This window comes from Nyctibius grandis, chromosome 5 (assembly GCF_013368605.1).
Source record: "Nyctibius grandis isolate bNycGra1 chromosome 5, bNycGra1.pri, whole genome shotgun sequence".
Classification (NCBI taxonomy): Eukaryota; Metazoa; Chordata; class Aves; order Nyctibiiformes; family Nyctibiidae; genus Nyctibius; species Nyctibius grandis.
The window spans coordinates 13,857,803-13,876,458 of record NC_090662.1 but is presented as its reverse complement, the minus strand read 5'-3'; the positions used below and the strand labels follow the sequence as shown (position 1 = coordinate 13,876,458).

At 39.2% G+C, this 18,656-nt stretch overlaps 1 protein-coding gene across 4 annotated transcripts in view; it reads right to left on the bottom strand.

The window, feature by feature from the left end:
• MAGI2 (membrane associated guanylate kinase, WW and PDZ domain containing 2) overlaps window positions 1–18,656 on the bottom strand; it is an 823,074-nt gene that overhangs the window by 248,348 nt on the left and 556,070 nt on the right. For all 4 annotated transcript variants that reach the window (XM_068400692.1, XM_068400693.1, XM_068400694.1 and 1 more), the window contains exon 5: window positions 10,940–11,153. In XM_068400692.1, coding sequence (XP_068256793.1) covers window positions 10,940–11,153 — 214 coding nt within the window. The remainder of the gene's footprint in view (window positions 1–10,939; window positions 11,154–18,656) is intronic.

Sequence of the window (18,656 nt, the reverse complement as noted above, 5' to 3'; positions counted from 1 at the left end):
ATTTGGAGCAAAATTCTTTAAATATATTAAGAAAGGAAAACTATAAACCAGAAAAGGATTGATCATTACTCCTTTATTTTTTGAAATGCTTCTCCTATAATACCATCATTCAGAGTCACTTCTAACCCATGTTTTATTTATCTGATGCATCCTAGGAGGATGCTTGTTCCATACAATTTATATAGGACTGAATTATTTAGTTTATTATTAATTTGCTGTGTCATTTTAAAGTGTATTTAAGACTTCTCTTATAAACATTACTATAAGGTGTACGAAAACAGGGGACCTGGCAAAAAATGGATTAGGATGCAATTGGTACTTATTAACTCATACAGTTCATGTGGTCCAAACACCACTAGTTCTCCTAGAAAAAAATAAATGCATAGAGCCAGTTCCTTCTCCCACCTTGACCCCTGTTTAGTCCATGGTAGTTAACTTTGCCTCGATTTCCCTCTCTCTCTAAAAACACAGTGGTACTACCTACTTCTCAGCGTTATTGTCCTAATGTTAAAGCTTCCTCTGCATTTTGATACAATCATAGAACAATAGAATGGTTTGGGTTGGAAGGGACCTTAAAGATCACCTAGTTCCAACTCTCCTGCCACGGGCAGGGACACCTTTCACAAGATCAGGTTGCTCCATTTTGGATGGGGAAAAAAGGTAGATAAGAGTTATGTATGGATAAAGTGGCAACTAAAATTAAAATTGAGGCATTTAAATTCCTATTTTAAGCATGTCCTTGTCTAGAACACCATTCATGACAGGTGAAGAGGATAAACAAAACCTTCCCCTACTCTGAGAGCAAGGCTGTATTTGCAGAGTACGAAGAATGATAAGCCAAAGGTAAGGTGAATTTGAAATGATGCTAGCAGCCCGTGCTGGGTTGCAAATGTAACTAAGAGGCTTTCTCTGAAGCTCTGGCTGCCTGTGGTCTCCTGTAGGGTGTATTTTTATACCACAGTCACAGCCTAACTGCAGCTTGTGCAGACATACTTGAGCTAGCTTTAAATTAACTAGGGGAGATACTGGCAACCATGTCACTGCAGCAGGATGGAGCTCAGCATGGGCTCATCACCCCAGCGTCTGCTGAGCCGCTTGGGTGCAACCAGCAGCACGCACTGAGCTTCACACTACCATGGGTACCCCGTTAGCAGTGCCAGAGCTCAGAGCGAGCTTGGGCATATGTGTGGAAGCTGCAGTCACACCTCTGGAGTGTGGGCATGTCTGCAGAACAGCCACTCTCCCCCAGCTACTAACTCTGAATGATTTGAGGGACCCCCACTGGTTGCAGGGACTAAGTCGGATTCACAGGTAGTTCCCTATGGCTTTAAAAGAGTAATGTATATATGACTACTATTAGTAATGTTTGCTGTGGTATAAAGTAGATCTCAAAGCATTTTACAAAGGAAATAAAAATCATCACCCCTGTTTTAAAGGTGGGAACATGGAGTCATCAAGTGACTGTCCACAGCCACCAAACAAGCCAGCGGCAGAGCCAGTACTAGAAACCAGCTCTGCTGCAAGTTAGCTGGTCGGTGTTTTCCTTGCAACACCACACAACATCAGAACAGACCAGTTCACTAGCCCTGAAAATACCTCTATGACATTTCAAGAATACACCTGAGAAATGAGTTTTTGGGCACCTGTAAAGACAGGTGCCAAGCTGCAACTAAGTCCAATTCAGTATTACTTGTTTAAAAATGTGAATTAGTTGAATTACATCCTCCAAGGTTTTTGCTGAAACTGAGAACTAACAACAAGCAAACGGTTACACTTCCCTTCAGCATAAATGTGGCTTCCATAAACCCAGAAGAACTGATGTCTTCCAGTTTTGTGCACTGTGGCCATTCTAAACAAAACCGTAAACAAATTAAAAAGTCAACAGTTTTTCCAACAGAAGAGTGATCCTTCAGTCTGCAGTGAAATTTCAGAGGATGAAGATGGTATGTCATCTAGATCAGCTCTTACAGCACTCAATCTCCTCTTCTAGTTACCATCTCTCAAACCCATTCAGCTACTTAGTAAAAGCAAAACTCATCCACAAGAATTTTTATTGCTAACAATTAACTGAAGGAGCAAAGTACGTTTTGAAAATCATCTCTCTCCTCCTTACGCATCTCTATGCCTGCTCCCTTGCCCTGCCTCTCCTCTCTATTATCTATACTAAACATGCATCCTACTTCTTGCAATGGGACTTTACATGCTCCTAGACAAGTGCTCCAGTGGGGGTAACAAATCTTTTCCTGCTCTGAAGACAGGCCCTATTTAAAAGAAGGCAGAATCAACCCCACCTGTTTTCTAACACCTCTATAGTACCATCAATGTCCTCTTCAGTGCTACATCGTGCTGATTGCTTCGATCAACTTAGCAACCAGGTACACAACACAAAAACACTCCTACAATGAGGACAGACATGACTACTGTTGTGCTGCTCTCAATAAAAGAGGGAAATAAGTTGTCCCGGATTACAGTGTAGTGTTTTTTTATACATGTCTCCTTCTGTCCTACACAGGAGGTTTATTTGGCAGGATATTCTTCCACCCTCCCTTGTGTCAGCTTTCAAGTTGTGGGTTTTGGAGAGATGCTGCTCTTGCCACAGCCAGTGCCATGCTACCCAGTGTTGTTCAGAGTAACCTCCTATTAGCTATCTCCAGCAAGGACCAGAATTAGGGTTAGCCAACCATGGAAACAAAAGAGAGGCAGATTCTTCCCCACACAGATAGGACATGTTGGGAATGAAAAGAAGAACAAAAGCACGGTGGTGTCATCTTACTGAATGTCCCCGTGCAGGCTGCAGGGACGTCTCAGGAAAGACGCCTCCTCCCCTGCCTATTCTCTCTTCAGCTCTGCAAGGGACTAGAATCTGTAAAAGCTAAATGGAAACAATATTTACCTTCTAAACAGTTTTAAATATAATTTAAAAGAAGCCTTGATAGGAAAGCTTTAGCTATGGGAAAGAAGACAGATGGAACAGTAAAATGGCCAAATTAACACCAATGGTGAAAGTACCATTAACACATATCTGCTGCATGAGCTGTGCATGTTAATGCTTCTTAAGCACTAAAAACCTTGTAAAATGTACAGTGTATAACCTGCCTAATCATGTGTGTCCATTGGGGAAGTCTTACAGATAGACCAGAAGGAAAAGGGGCTGGAAATTTACAGATTAGTTATGAATGAATTGCAGATGAATAGCAGAGGCAGTTGTGGAACAAACACACGCACAGGCAGTTGGAGCATTTGTCACTGACTGAATGAGAGTGAAGCAGTGCCACAAAAGCATCCTGTTAGAAATACAGCTGTGGCTCCACCAGCATTTTCCACTGGCCACTGCTTCATTACTCAGCAATAACCATACCTCATCAGTAAAGGGCACGTGTAAAAATTCCATCCTTACACAATTTCAGTGATCTTTATTACTAGCTAGGACGATTGGGCTAAGAGATAAGTGCTGGCAAATCAACCATGCACTTCTTAGAATCTGTCTTAAAATCAAGAGCAAATTCCTAATTTTGGAAACTTTGAAAGCAGTCAATGAAGGATCTCTTTGGTTTTGCTTCAAACAGATGGAGCATGGGAATAGCATAACATTTTAAAATTCGTCCTAATTTGTTACTTGCTATACAAAATAGAAACCGCTTATAGGCCTGAAGTGTATTGCAAATTAGTAAAATAATTTTTAAAAAAGTCACTCAGTAAAGCAGTGGAGCTTAATATTTTAGCCAAAAGTCAATAAAATAATTATTGCTGAGCTAACTTAAATTATTCCTCTTTACCAAGTATTTGCAACCAGCAGAAATAGTTTATTATAATTAGAGTTCTCTGGTACCAATTATAGACAATTTCAAATACATGGGGGAAAAAAAAAAAACATTCAGATGGTTTAAACAGAGTGAAAGAAAGCTCAGAACACTTCCCAGAAACCCTGACTCAACCCTCTGTCCTTCTCCAGCTTTTCTTTGTAGCTTTGCTTTTAAGACTTTGCAGAGACTGTTTATTCCCCAGTTCCCCATTATCACCACTAAAACCAGGTACCAGGACCCAAACCTCTCTGGAAATCTCACTGGACACTCGTCCAGACCTTTAGGAAGTAAAAAATGTTAGGAGTGCGACTTTTCTTATCTAACAATGTATCATCTTTTTACTATAATTAGTTTATTTTTTTACTGAAGATTCAAATATAATGGATTTGTGTTAGCAATCTGTCAGTTTAAAGCACTTTGACAGATAAAGTTTCTTTTACTAACAAAGCCCTCAGACAATCTCTTGAAACATTTTTGAAAGGAATATAGAAAGTACTTACTGACAGTAAGAGCCTTAATGTCCTTTGAAAACACTGCAAACCTGTTCTAAATTGCAAGGTATGTGATTTGTACGTTATTGTGAAAGGCATTTCAAAATGGATATTTACCAACGTGCTGCTTCAGTGTATTTGGGGACAGCACATATGGGTTTGTTTGGGTTTTTATTGAGAATACATCACGTTCAAGATGGTCCTCAATATAACAGATTTATACTAGATACCAATGCTATATGGCAAGCCAGGTGAGCTGAATCTTCTAGTTCAATAAATACAAAAGAGAAAAAATTATAATACCACTACAAACTTTAGAGGAAAGGTGTTGGAAGAGGAATTCTGCAGAGCAGAGCAGCAGAGACCTTGAGGGGAAAGGAAAGATACAAGAAAGTGAGGAAAGACAACAGGAGTTGAGCTGGCAGTTTGACCTGGATGTCAGCATAGATAAAAACAGCAAGTGAGAGTAAGCGACAATACATCACTAGTACAGACTAAGAATGTCTTTATAACATCAAAAGACAAGAGAAGAAAAAAATTCAGCATTCCTCAAATTCTTTCCAGTTCTACCATCTCCCCATTCCTAATTAATTCATCATGAGACAAGGAAGTGGTCTCAAGAGAAAGAAACCAAGAGAGTTCTTTTCTGTTGCCTGTCCCACTGTATGTCATGTTGAAGTCCAAAGAGCATCAGAGATCTGATCATTGTTATGCCGACCAAAACTGATGAATTCAATACAACATATAAACAAGGAAAAAGAATTACAGACATCTACGATCATATTCACAAGACCCCTGGTGATTCAGAATTGTCCACACAATAAAGTGATACTGATACAAGATGGCTTGCGTCCCAAAAAGAATAATCCCATCATAAGTGAATATTAAAACATGTGGCAAAAAATCCTTCGTCTTAATTGCTACTTAATTAAAGTAGCAGAAATAACCACACAATCAAAACATGGTGAATTTCAATATTATGCACTGATACACTGATGATGTAACATACTCGCAGAAGTGCCAACCTAGCTTATAAGAGATCAGGTAATTACTGCAGGATACGGAAGTAATCTTGAGCAGGTAGAAGGGTGTACTTCTACATCAGTACTTTTAGGATCTTCTAGTAGAAAAGATAAAGTTATCAGACATAATGGTGTAGCCAGGCTTAACTAATATATCCTGTTTTCTGATGGTGAACTGATGGAGCAACCAGGAACAGTTAAATATATCATGATTCTGCAGGCAAGCAAGATGTTAGGATAAACATGTTCTTCCTGCAATCAAAAGACTTTCCTACCTTAAAAACTACTAAGAAGAAATTCTGATCCTATTGAACTCAGTAGCAATATTCTTGGAAACAAACTAGGTCAGGATTTTACTTTTCAAATTTGTGGCTGTACTTCTTTTCAGGTAACCCCTGAAATAGCACCATCTGTATTCAAAAACTTAATGGCTGTTTTTTACTGTGAAGAGGAGAGTCCTTGGCAGAGGCCTATTTTATAGCTGTTTTGTAGTCTTTTATGGTGCTCTCATAAAAAAAAGCAGCTTTAACAACTAGAAAAGCTATTTCAACAGGTCCAAAAAGCAATGCTGATTATTCTGCTTGGAGAAGTAGGTGTTGAAGTAGGAAGACACTGAATGTCTGTGAGGTGTACTGGAAAGTGGTTTTTTAAACCTCATGTGGTGAAATTCTCCTAAAAATGATCACCACACATGAAAGTAGATAATCCTCTAAAGATGTGTGACAGAGGTTTGAGTTTATTCTAGAGTTTTTTCCACTAACAAAACAATTATTAACATAGTATAAGCAAAGGAAACCATATGTGCTTTTGAACAGTATAGAGTTAAACAGCTTTAGTTCCGGGCTATGTAATGTCCTTGAGACTATTCATCAAGGCTTAGTTGTAGCTCAGCTTAACGAACTGCAGCTCTTCCCAGTTTAATGTCTTACTCTCCCCGCACCCCTTCCAGAAAGCTCTGCTGCCTATAGGTGGATAGAGGGCTGTGGAGAGAGGCAAAATCAATACTGCCTTTTCTAAATAAGCATCATAATGTGTAATCATCTCTACAGCAGAGTCTATAATGTCATGGTGCACGTGATGGAGTTGGAGAGTTGGGTGAGGGCCACATTTAAGGCTGACTGCACATGAGAGCAAATGCACTAGAGTCTTGGTCCTTTTGTATTCCTTTCAACGTTGCACTGGACCAACAGAGGAAACATCAACTGCCTGGGACGCAACACAGCCAACATCTGCTGATTTTTTGAGGACAACACAACACTCATATCTCTACTATGTGGTTTGCGAGTAGTTGGCAAGGTGAGGTCTGAAGGCTACGGGGAATTTTAGCCTTTCCTTAGTGATGTCTACAATTTATTTAAGTACACCAAAATAGGTCACACTCATCAGCCCTATTTAAAGTAGGAAAGAAGGAGAAGGACTGGAGGTTCTTTTGGTGATATCCCGATTTATATATGGTGTTTTAATTATTGCATGTTCTCATTAGCATATGTTTTCAATGAAATCAAATGTAGGAGATGGACTCCTATTTGTGTGGTGTGTGCCTGTATTTGAGAATTCAGATTCATATGTAAGGGAGGCTGGAAACAGCCCAAGAAATGTACTTAAGTAGCTCTTCCTGAAAAACAGTGGTAAGTATTATGCAGTAAGAAGGGATTTCTTCCTGTTCTGTCTGTGAATGCTAATATAGGTAAACATAAGGTCATGCACCTATGTCAAAAAAAGGGAAAGAAAGGAAGAAACAGACCAAGCCATGCTCTAAAATACAACTGCCCTCTGAATCATCCAGTGAACCTAGTATAAGACTTTTTTTTCTTTTTAGACCTTGAGGAAGAGGAAATTCCTTCCAGTGTGCTTTACAAAATGCTAACTGGGACATTAATGATTAACAAATAAATAATACTGTCTACAGACAGCTTTCTTATTACCAAGTCACTCTCTTTCTCACTGTAAATCTGCCACGTTACTTCTGATGGCAGTTTTGATAAATGAGCTCACGTACAAATTTTAGAGGTTACTTTGAGGTGAATGAATGAAAATGCTGTCATGAAATCTAAGACCTTTGAATATACCTGTGACAACCTGGAACTTGAGATCACTTACTGCTTGAAGTTCTTAGGGTTTAAAGGCACAATTCACATGAGCCTCAAATAAAGCAATAAAAGATGCTGCCTAGTATGACTTTTTTTTCACCCATTGTGGTGTGGTGTAAAAATGTTTGTTTTTCATCTATTATTTAATAATCTAGTACAATCTTTACTACTGTTTGGGGAGATGTTGTTAGACAAATAGGTTTTTGTTGTCTTTTTATCTTTCTGTTTTTTGCGAAAGCAAATGGAGTCTCTTCATGCCATTAACCAAAGTGACTTGTAAACAAAGAGGCAATTTAACAGCATCCCCACAGCATTACATTCCTACTTAACCCTGTGAAGACTGTGCAATGTGAAAACTCAAATGATCAAAGAGTTGTTCCTTTGCTAGGATTCTAGTAAATAATCTGTTACTTTTACAGATGTGTAATTGCACTTTTTTTTGCAATTACATTATTCAGGAATATAATCCCAAAGGCAAAGAGCCCTTATAACAGTCTCTCTATCCAGTCTGCACCTCTGATTGATTTCTCTGCTTTACATAACATTCATTTAGTGGAAGTGAATGATGAGCACTGTCGGAACTGCAGTGTAAACCAGAGCATTTCCAGGAAAGGACGTAAACTACATCAAAGGAATTTGTGGAGTGGAATGGCTGCTCTGTAGAGCAGCAGGGCTATTTGCATTCACTGTATTTGTTACAAAATATGCATTTATTTTCCATTAAATTACCTGCTGCAGTATTTACTACTGTCACAGTTTGGTGTGTTAGTAATCCACCCATCACCCCGTCCCCAACTCCGCAAACGTATCACAGGTTTTTGTTACAATAAGCAAAATAAAAGTGCCACATAATTCAGTCTGCTCTCTGTCAGAGCATTCAATATGTGCAGAAAAATTAATCTTGGAATTGAGGTAAGAAGGAAACAAAGGTTTGAGCTAGCCCTGAGGTCATCCTAGTTCTCTGCTTGCTTGGGCAAAGTTACTATAATTACTCTTTTTCTAGAATAAGCATATTTTTGCCCTTTTCAGCAAAGACACTTATGTTTTAATAGTTACTGCTCTTTTCAGCCTTGTATACGCCAGAAGCCATTGTTGGTCATGCCAGTGTTCATGAAAAATCACACGTACAAAGTTTGTTCTTATCATTTGTTTACACTTCATGTGATAGTCATAAAATTTTAGATGAAATAAGGAACTTAAAGCAGAAGTGGCACCACCAAATGTTATTTTTACCTACTAATAATCAGAATAACGGCTAACACTCCAAATTGTTTGCGGCAGTTCCTTAAAGCAAACATAAATGCTGCTGCTACCTCATAGTACTGTTCGGCTGATTAAGATGTTTTTTCTTCCTTTCTCTTTTTTTTTTGTGGAACATAAGCTCATATGAACTCTCCTTTGCTGTGTTCTTATTCTGGTAACGTGTATTAGTGACAGCACTTAGAGAAGAAAGAACTTTCACAGAATCACAGAATCACAGAATAAATCAGGGTGGAAGAGACCTCTGGGATCATCGAGTCCAACCATTGCCCTGACACCACCCTGCCAACTAGACCATGGCACTAAGTGCCATGTCCAGTCTTTTCTTAAACACATCCAGAGATGGTGACTCCACCACCTCCCTGGGCAGCCCATTCCAATGTCTAACGACCCTTTCTGTAAAGAAATTCTTCCTAACATCCAACCTGAACCTCCCTTGGCGAAGCTTGAGGCTGTGTCCTCTTGTCCTATCGCTAGTTGCCTGGGAGAAGAGGCCAACTCCCACTCCGCTCCAACCTCCCTTCAGGTAGTTGTAGACTGCAATAAGGTCACCTCGGAGCCTCCTCTTCTCCAGGCTAAACAACCCCAGCTCCCTCAGCCGTTCCTCGTAGGTCACACCCTCCAGACCCTTCACCAGCTTGGTCGCCCTCCTCTGGACTCGCTCCAACACCTCAACATCTTTCTTGAAGTGCGGGGCCCAGAACTGGACACTGTATTCAAGGTGTGGCCTCACCAGTGCCGAGTACAGAGGGACGATCACTTCCCTAGACCGGCTGGCTACACTATTCCTAATAGAGGCCAGGATGCCATTGGCCTTCTTGGCCACCTGGGCACACTGCTGGCTCATGTTTAGCCGGCTGTCGAGCAGCACCCCCAGGTCTCTTTCTGCCTGGCCGCTTTCTAACCACTCTTCCCCCAGCCTGTAGAGCTGCATGGGGTTGTTGTGGCCGAAATGTAAGACCCGGCACTTGTTCTTGTTGAACCTCATGCCATTGGTCTCGGCCCATCTATCTAACCTGTCCAGATCCCTCTGTAGGGCCTTCCTACCCTCCAGCAGATCGACACTGCCACCCAGATTGGTGTCATCTGCAAATTTGCTGAGGGTGCACTCAATCCCTACGTCTAGATCATCTATAAAGATATTGAACAGCACCGGCCCCAGAACTGAGCCCTGGGGAACACCGCTAGTGACCGGCCTCCAGTTGGACTTTGCCCCATTCACCACCACTCTCGGGGCTTGGCCATCCAGCCAGTTTTTAACCCATTGAAGAGTCCACCCATCCAAGCCCCGGGCAGCCAGTTTGTCCAGGAGGATGCTGTGGGAGACAGTGTCGAATGCCTTACTGAAGTCTACATAGACTACATCCACAGCCCTGCCCTCATCTACTAAGCGGGTCACTTGGTCATAGAAGGAGACCAGGTTGGTCGAGCAGGACCTGCCTTTCATGAATCCATGTTGGCTGGCCCCGATGCCCCGATTGTCCTGTATGTGCCATGTAATGGCACTCAGGATGATCTGTTCCATCACCTTGCCTGGCACCGAGGTCAGGCTGACAGGCCTATAGTCCCTGGATCATCCTTCCGACCCTTCTTGTAGATGGGCATTACATTTGCTAATTTCCAGTCAGCTGGAACATCTCCAGTTAACCAGGACTGCTGGTAGATAATAGCGAGTGGTTTGGCAAGTTCATTTGCCAGTTCCTTCATTACTTTCATATCCATTTGTTCAACGAGTTGGTTAATTAGCAACAGTAGCAACAGGTATGTATAACCTACCAACAGGAAAAGCTTTCTACACATAATTAATTCTCTTTATTGTCCACTCATTTTTTTTTATTATTTCTAAGTATAGCATGGCCTCCCTCTACTGCTCACTAGCTAGTCTTTAGCCTGCCTGTCTTTCTTTCCTTAAACTGGCAAAAAGCTCAATCAATCATCTCCACCTCTGTCCACATAAAGAAGGAAGAACCCAGCGATTGTGCTACTCTCCCCTAAACATCAGAACGGCAGAAAACCTTGCTTTCAACAGAAGAAACAACAGCTCTAATTGCTGGCATCAAAGTGCTAAACAGTTCAGTTACCTATCTTAAAAGACAGCATGGTTCAATGTAAGTCATTAATGCAGGGATTGCCACCAGCTCTCAGGAGCCTTGACAGAACATTCCTGTTGTTTTAATGAGAAGGAGTGCAATGCTTCACTCCACCATACAAACCATTTCCCCGCCCAGTTAAATACGACATAGCTATTAGAAAGAGAAAAAAATATGACTCACTCAATGAAGTAGACTTCTCCCTTTTCTGTATAAGCCATTTCCCAGTTATCAGGCAGTGGGCCCAAGTCGTCATTCTCTTCAGGTTTAGTCTGCTTTGTTACATCCATATCCTCCTTTGCTTCTTCAGGCTGAGTATATCCTGGTGCAGGATAAGGTTGGGTGGAAGATACCTCACCTGAGGCACCTGTACTCTTCTCTTCATGTTCACTTGATTCTACAAGAGAAGAAAAATTACAGGTTTTAGATACCTGATTTAATGATGGAGAATTTACCGAGTGCAAGTCTCCAAGCAATACTCTATGAACTACAAGTCTTGAAAAAAAGAGAAAAATTCTGTTGGGTTTACGCAAGGGTGCCTCTAATGATGCATTTTTTCTGGAACACAATAAAAGAAAATAAAGCAATAAAACCAAACTGAAACAAGAAACTAATAAAGAGCTAAGAAACAAGCCAAAGAGTTCTGGCTCGTTCTGTCCCAGGAGTTCTTCCAGAACAGTAGTTAGCACTGAGCAGAAGGCAGCCTCGTATCCAGCAGTGCTACTGTCTTGTGTCTTAACTTTTCAAACTATACACCCATAAAGCAAATACCCTGCTGTTTTACTACAGACAACAGGTCTTTTTCAATTAAAAAGATATATACACTAATTGCTTTACCTATATTCATACATCAAAGAAATCAATATGACATCCATCAACTCATAACAATATATTAACTGTACAGAATGTGGTTGTGATTTCATTACCAATATAATCTGTGGGAGCCAAATGATTCCTATATCCTATGTGATTGTGTCTCACTGTAACCAAGAACATATTCAGCAAGGAGTCTTCATTTTCTATGTCTTTTCCTGCACTTGATCTTTCACTTTTTATTAATTTTACTTTCCATAAAGTCAGAAATTAAAAAATGTGGTGTCCAATAGTATCTCTACCACTATCAGTTCCCACAGTGCAGTCCACACACTTTTAGTTAAGCAAGTGCAGTACAACTTAGTGATACTTGTTAAAACATTTGCTGAACACAAACATAAGACAAAACCACAAAGATAGATACCTCAAAAAAAAGATCAGCTGAACAGGGACCAGGTGTGCAACATTAGGAGTCTAAATGTGCCCTATCCACATTGTTGAACACTTACCTTCACACTTAGGAGTCTACACGTTCATCTGCATGAATGAGTATCACACAGGTGGGCTTCCATGCACACAACTATTGACAGTGAAGAAAATACAATCTTTTCTTGACTGCTACTAGTTCTAACAGAGGATGCTTGAGAGAACTTGTCCTACTAAAGAAAGAGATTCCTTCATCCTTGGAGGTGAATAAATTTGGTTGAATGGTCTCTAGGTATGTGTTTGTAAGCTGCGTTTTGTCATATGGTCTACCTAGGAACTATTTCATGAGAATATGTGGCAGGAACCTGTTGCCTCAGTGGACAACAGAAGCTCTCATCCTTGGATCCTTTTTTTCTGTTGCAAAATGAAGCCTGATGTCATTGGAAAAGTAGGCAGATCACTACTTTTGGCCATATTTTTTCAATGACATCAGGTTTCATTTTTGAACTGCAACTAAAATAAATTCACAATTTTAACATATTGACTGAATCTCCACTGACTATCATAACTAGTCAGATGGCTGAAATGACTCTACATGTTAAGTTAGGTAAACCAAATTCAGTCTAGTTGCTCAGTTTCTAGACAGTTAAAATGAGGGGAGATGAATCTCAGACCTAGTGAGCATGGCTTTACATTAGCTTACGTTAAGGCTAATGACATAAGCTCACCAACAGATATAAATCATAGGGACACAATGATTGTCAGAGGAGAACTGAGAACAAACTGTGAACTTGTACACCAGTATTTAATCAAAATTATACCTATTTGGCATAATAGAGACTAGATTGAGACTACTATAGCTTGTTCATAAAGATAGCTAAGGAATGAAGGAAGTATGTATGGTTTTGTATCATCAAAAATGTATATAAACTTGCCCTTTTAAAAGAAGTCAACAATGTAGTCTACAATGAAGTTCAAGAAGATAACAATTTCTTAAATGAACTTACAGTGCATCCAGAGCACAGGACTATGCAGATATTTTTGTGAAACATGTAGGAGGTGGAAGACAACTTGGGTGAAATGATGTAATTTGTGATGCTTAGGACACCATGAAAGAAGAGCAACAAAATTTAGTAACAACAGTCTTTAAAAAACTAGATTTTAATAAACTCACAGAATTAATTAATTTGATGTTATGGCAAGCAGCGGTAAGGGTAAAGGACTTCAGGAGTACTGGTAAAGATTAAAATAAACAATACTAAGAGTGCAAGCACAAATTGTTCTAATGAAAAAGAAAAACAGTGTGTATAATCAGAGATCATTTTGATTAAGCTATGACTTTTCAATGGTCTACTGCTTGACATAGAATTGTACAGAAGGTGAAAACTAGATTAAATTGTTAAGGATGAACACAGAAAAACAATATGGGCATGTAACAGCAAAGCAGAACAGTCAGTCCAGAAAATGGGATACAGTCAGGGACATTAGAGGTGACAAGAAAACTTTCTGTAAGTGCATTAATAATAGGAAGAAGACCAAAAGCAGACTTATTCCACTGTGTGGGAAGGAAAGCTAATACTTTATGACGCATAAAAAACTCAAGGTAGTTAGGGCTCTTTTTGCCTCAATCACTGCTGCAAAAAGATTATCTGTGATTAAATTACTAACATAATTAACATCAGCAATAGGGCTAAAGAACTTGGTATAGAGTGGGCAGAAAACAGGTCAGGTACAACTTAGACAAAGCAGCCATTCTCAGTTGGCAGAGCCTGATGAAATGAAACCTAGGCTACTGAGGGAAACAATGAAGCAGACTCACAGCTAGTAATGGCTACATCTTTGAGACTTCATGGAGAAAAGAAACTTACAAAAGACAGACACAGTCCTGCTTTCAGCAAAGTATCTGATTTAATTTTTTAGATAGTTTTACATTCTTAATTTCTGAGCACCTAACTTCCCTTTGAAATAATTTGCTCAATTTCTTAATTTCCGAGCACCTAACTTCCCTTTGAAATAATTTGCTCAATTTCTTAATTTCTGAGCACCTAACTTCCCTTTGAAATAATTTGCTCAATTAGGCCATTATGTCTTTTTGTAAAAAAGGAAGACCCACAAAACTGTAACTTTAATTCTTTCTATTTTGAATTCCTAGAAGGACGTTGGGACCAGCAATCAAACCACTTACATGTAAGCTTTTCAAAGGTGATAAATAATTGTCAAGATTTTTCAGGAAGAAATTGTGCCAAACTAATCTTCCTTTTTATGACAGAGTAACAGGTGCTGTTCCTTGGGGAGAAATGGTAGATAGAGCTTTCATGATCTTAAAAAAAGACTTTTGACACTGACACATACAGCCTTTTAGAATACTGTGAAAAAAAAATAGGTCCAGTCTTGAACAGGGTGATGGTCTATAGCTCTACAGCCATATGCAGCTCATGCTGCTAAATCTCAACTCATGCTTGAACTATGCGGTATTACAATCATTTTATGCTGTTTGGAAATGTGGATCTGTCTGTGGAAGAAATGAATTAGCAAGAGACACAAATGCAAGTTTTGCTTAGTTGCATCCCACAGCAGAGCAGTACGATCCTGGGGAAGCTGAAGTCAACTCCTCCTTATTTACTACTCCTAAATCCCATCCCCCCCGCCTTGGCTTCCCAAAATACATAGCATCTGTCTCATGCAAAATGCCACAATCAGCTGTAAAAATACAAGATGGGGAGCAAATGCCTAGGCAGAATTCCTAGTGAAAATATAATGAAGCTATGGGGATGTGTGAGGGATGTTTAACTATTACCCTCAGTCAATAATAATACTATTGCAAAAGAAAAACAAGCATCGCAGTAGGCAGGAAGAGTGAGCATATGCAGTACAGGTCCTTCCACCTTCAGCTACAGCAAGGTTTAATCAGGAGTACTGTGCCCAGTTTTGAGAATCTCATGTCAAGGAAGATGGGAAACAGTCCAGAGGACAGGAAAAAAAAAAAGAAAAAGATTGGAAGTATGCAAGACTGAAAAACAGGTGGTTTTAGTCTTGAGGAGAAAAGACTGAGGGATAGTGGAATCATTTTCAAATACGTAAAAGTTTTCTGCAAAGCTGAGAGGATATATGGTCTCCACTTCCCCTGAGAATAGGACAATGTAATTGCTGATAAATTATTTGGGTTTTTTGTTCTTAGCTCTGCAAAGCAAAAGTAAGTTCTCATCTGTCTCAAGCATCATTGACAAAACTGTGAGTTGTATTCCTGAGGCTACATGCAGTCTTGACCACATTTCTACTACAAGAAGGATTCTGTACAGATTAAACTGAAGACAAGACATAAGGCCACATGGTACATATGTCCGCAAGTAGAACAAATAAATTTGGAGCACAGGTGCATCACACACGATGGCTAATGATCAGTCAATTGGTCTGATAGAGCACAGATGTGGTGACATTTCTTGGGATTTTACCATGATATTTGTAATACGTGTTCTTTCTCAAGATCTTATTTTCAACAGGTCTGATGCAGTCAGATTCTTGATTTTCACTAACTATATTAACAAATCCCAGCTATCATGATGGAAGAAAAAATGCGAAAATCAAGCCTTGGGGATTAGAAGAAATATTCTGAGCTTGTCTAAGACAGAGATTGCTATCAAAGTATAACGGGGGGGAAAAAGGAACCTAATGCTTATTTAACAACTTAAAAATGTAATTATTTTAAAGCCTATCTAATGAATTATTAATTCCTGGATCATTATCTTTTAATATCTTGCTTTGTTAATGGAGAAGACATCATGATGACTAAAGCCCAAGCAATTAAGGTAGAATTGCCAAATGCCATTTAATAACATTAAGGGCATCCTAGTCACACTTATCTGGAATACAGCCCTACAGTGTCATCTTATCTTTTGTTACATTTATCTATCATTCACATACTCCAGATAAGGTAGCTATTCACGTTATTGGTTTTCTTTCTGCTAATATATATTCATCTATAATATTTAATGTGATAAAAAACCAGGAGTTCTGGTTAAAAACTAGTAATGTCTTAAATGTACAAATAAAGTTTGAAATACTACAGTAAGACACTGTGAGCACAAATATTTATCTTCAGACGATATATGATATAAAAAAAAGATCCTAAAATCGTACCATAATATGTGTCCAGAAGTATTTTTGTCACTAAAAAAACAATCAATTGACTTTAGATCAGCTGAAATAGCCTACTAGAGCTGCTATCTCACTGCAAAACAGATTACATGGTCCAGTTTTCAAAAGCAGTTTAGCACAGTATCTCAAGAGTGAATGTCCTGGGAAGTGACAGAGTAGGTACCAGTAAAGCATCAGCAAGTTATTGCATATGTGGAATACGAAGAGCTTTGAGAACAAGATAATGTGTATGGTAAAAATACCTACTTATCATTAAATACTGTAAGTTCACCTCTGCAGCACTCCAATTCCAAATACCAGCAGTTAAAATATTACTGGTTGATATTACATATTCTCTATGCAGTTCTTAGACAATATGGTGACCATTTTTTTAAAAATAACTGGTAGTTATGTTGTGAGAGTCTCAGAATTTGAGCCTTCATCAATGCTGTTGTTTGCACTTTAAATTGTTTCTATTATTTAAAGTCTAACTCTTGAATTTTGCAATCTAAACATTTAAGAGGACCTTGTTACTTTATTCCTTTATTTTAATGCTGCAGATTATTCATGCAATAAAGTTTAAAAATGTATTATTTTCTTCCAAAAGAACCAACTCAGATGACCTAAGCAATATCATCAGAGAACAAATTAAAGGAAATATTATTAAATATTAATTTATGGAATGGTTTTAGCAGCTCTGGAGGAAAATATTGCAGCTCTTTGTACCTTTTTGTATCTAAACAACTAATTTGTTAAACTTTGCACAGGAAACAGCTCATCCATTTCAAACAACTGTTGGATGCAAGTGTAGTTTAACTCATGTCTGCTGAGCTACGTGCATCTATTTTCTTGTGAAAAATATCACTCTGCAACCTTGGAGCTGCTCCCTTTCCTGCAGAGCTGTAGCCATACTTGGGTTTTGGTGCTTTGCATGGTGGCACTGTTCCCACTGACTACCAACAATAAGAACTAGGAGCTGATGTGGGGGAAGGAAAACAGGAGACATGGAGATGGGGTGAGCATGGGGTATATTCTGTAGGTCACAGGTTATGGCCTAGATGTGATAAGTTGAGTTTAGAGAACACATCTACACAGAAATATCAACAGATACCAACTTTTGTATTTTGTAAAATCTCATGGCTCTTGGATGCCGTGTGTGTTATTTTCATGCCTCTGGCTGTCTTTGCTGTGTAATAATAAAAGAATAAGCTCAACCTATTGCCTGGGACTACTGCACCTTGCCTGGTGATTGACAGCATTGGGACTCTAGCCTTTTGCTTCATTATTAACCTAAGGCATGGAATGATCATTTTGAAACTCTATGTCATATCTTATCCCTCAATTAACCTGAGCCTGCCAGAACTTTCATTCTCTGGGTGCAACTTACCATTGCTCAAGTAATGTCAGAATAATGCACATACGTAAGCATTCTTTCAATATTAGAGTGGTTCTTCTGGAGTTTGCAGATGATAAACACTTAATCAGTCAGAAGCATGAAGCAAATGTGACATGACCAACACAGTGTCAAATCATGATGCTGGTTGTGAAGGAGACTGACTTAATTCTCTGCAGACACGAACAGCAACAGCAGTGAAAACTGAATGTCTAACAAGCAGGTTGCAATTTGACCAAGAGTCTTTTTCTTTCTTTTGTCAAACCATCAGTTTTGCAGAAATTGCACATTTCAGTGCAGTGTCCATCAGGGAAAGCTTCTCAGGTGCAAGATGTTTCACCCAAACCAGTGAATGGCAGAGACCCAACCCAGAGCAGCCAGAAGTCCAGTAATGTGGGCAGTTGCACTAGGTGTGAGAAACCCAATGCTAACTCTAGACTTGGCCATCTTAACAGCTATATAAATTGTGTCTGTCATATGCTGCTCAGCAAACAGTAGGATTCCTCATTTAAATTTAGCGATCTTGGTTCCTGTATATCTGTAGGCTGAATTGCAGAGGTGATACCCTAAAATGGATATCTAAAACAGCTGTTCTCTCTTATCTTTGGAATTGCCTCTTTCTCCTTACTTTATAGAAAGAGAGCAGAGACAAGTAGCTCAAACATAAAGTAAGGCATTTAGGCATATAATCTACTAAAGTTGAATGAGATAAATCCCATCTCCCATTTAATACTATTGTGTCCTGAAAGAATTTGATCCAGGATGAAGGACTGAGAGTGCTCCATTCTAAAACAGCCAAAAGCCTCATCCTGAAGAAGTGAGAAGTCTTCTTCTTGGGTTCTGGGCTGAGGACAGGTGACAAAAATCAGAAAGAATAAACACATTGGACAGCACAAATTAGCAAGAAGATAATTATGGAGCACAGTTGAAGATCTCCAGTGTCCAAATGCAACTGTCCGAGGGAAATCTGATGGCCTATGAAGCAAGGTATGTGGAAGTGAATTCACAAAAAATTGATTCCTACTAATAAAGCTCAACAGATGCACAGATTATCTCAACAGGCACTGAAAAGTGGCCTGAAAAATCAGACCAAAAGCACAAAGATCTCTGCAAGTAGAAATGTCACTTATTGGA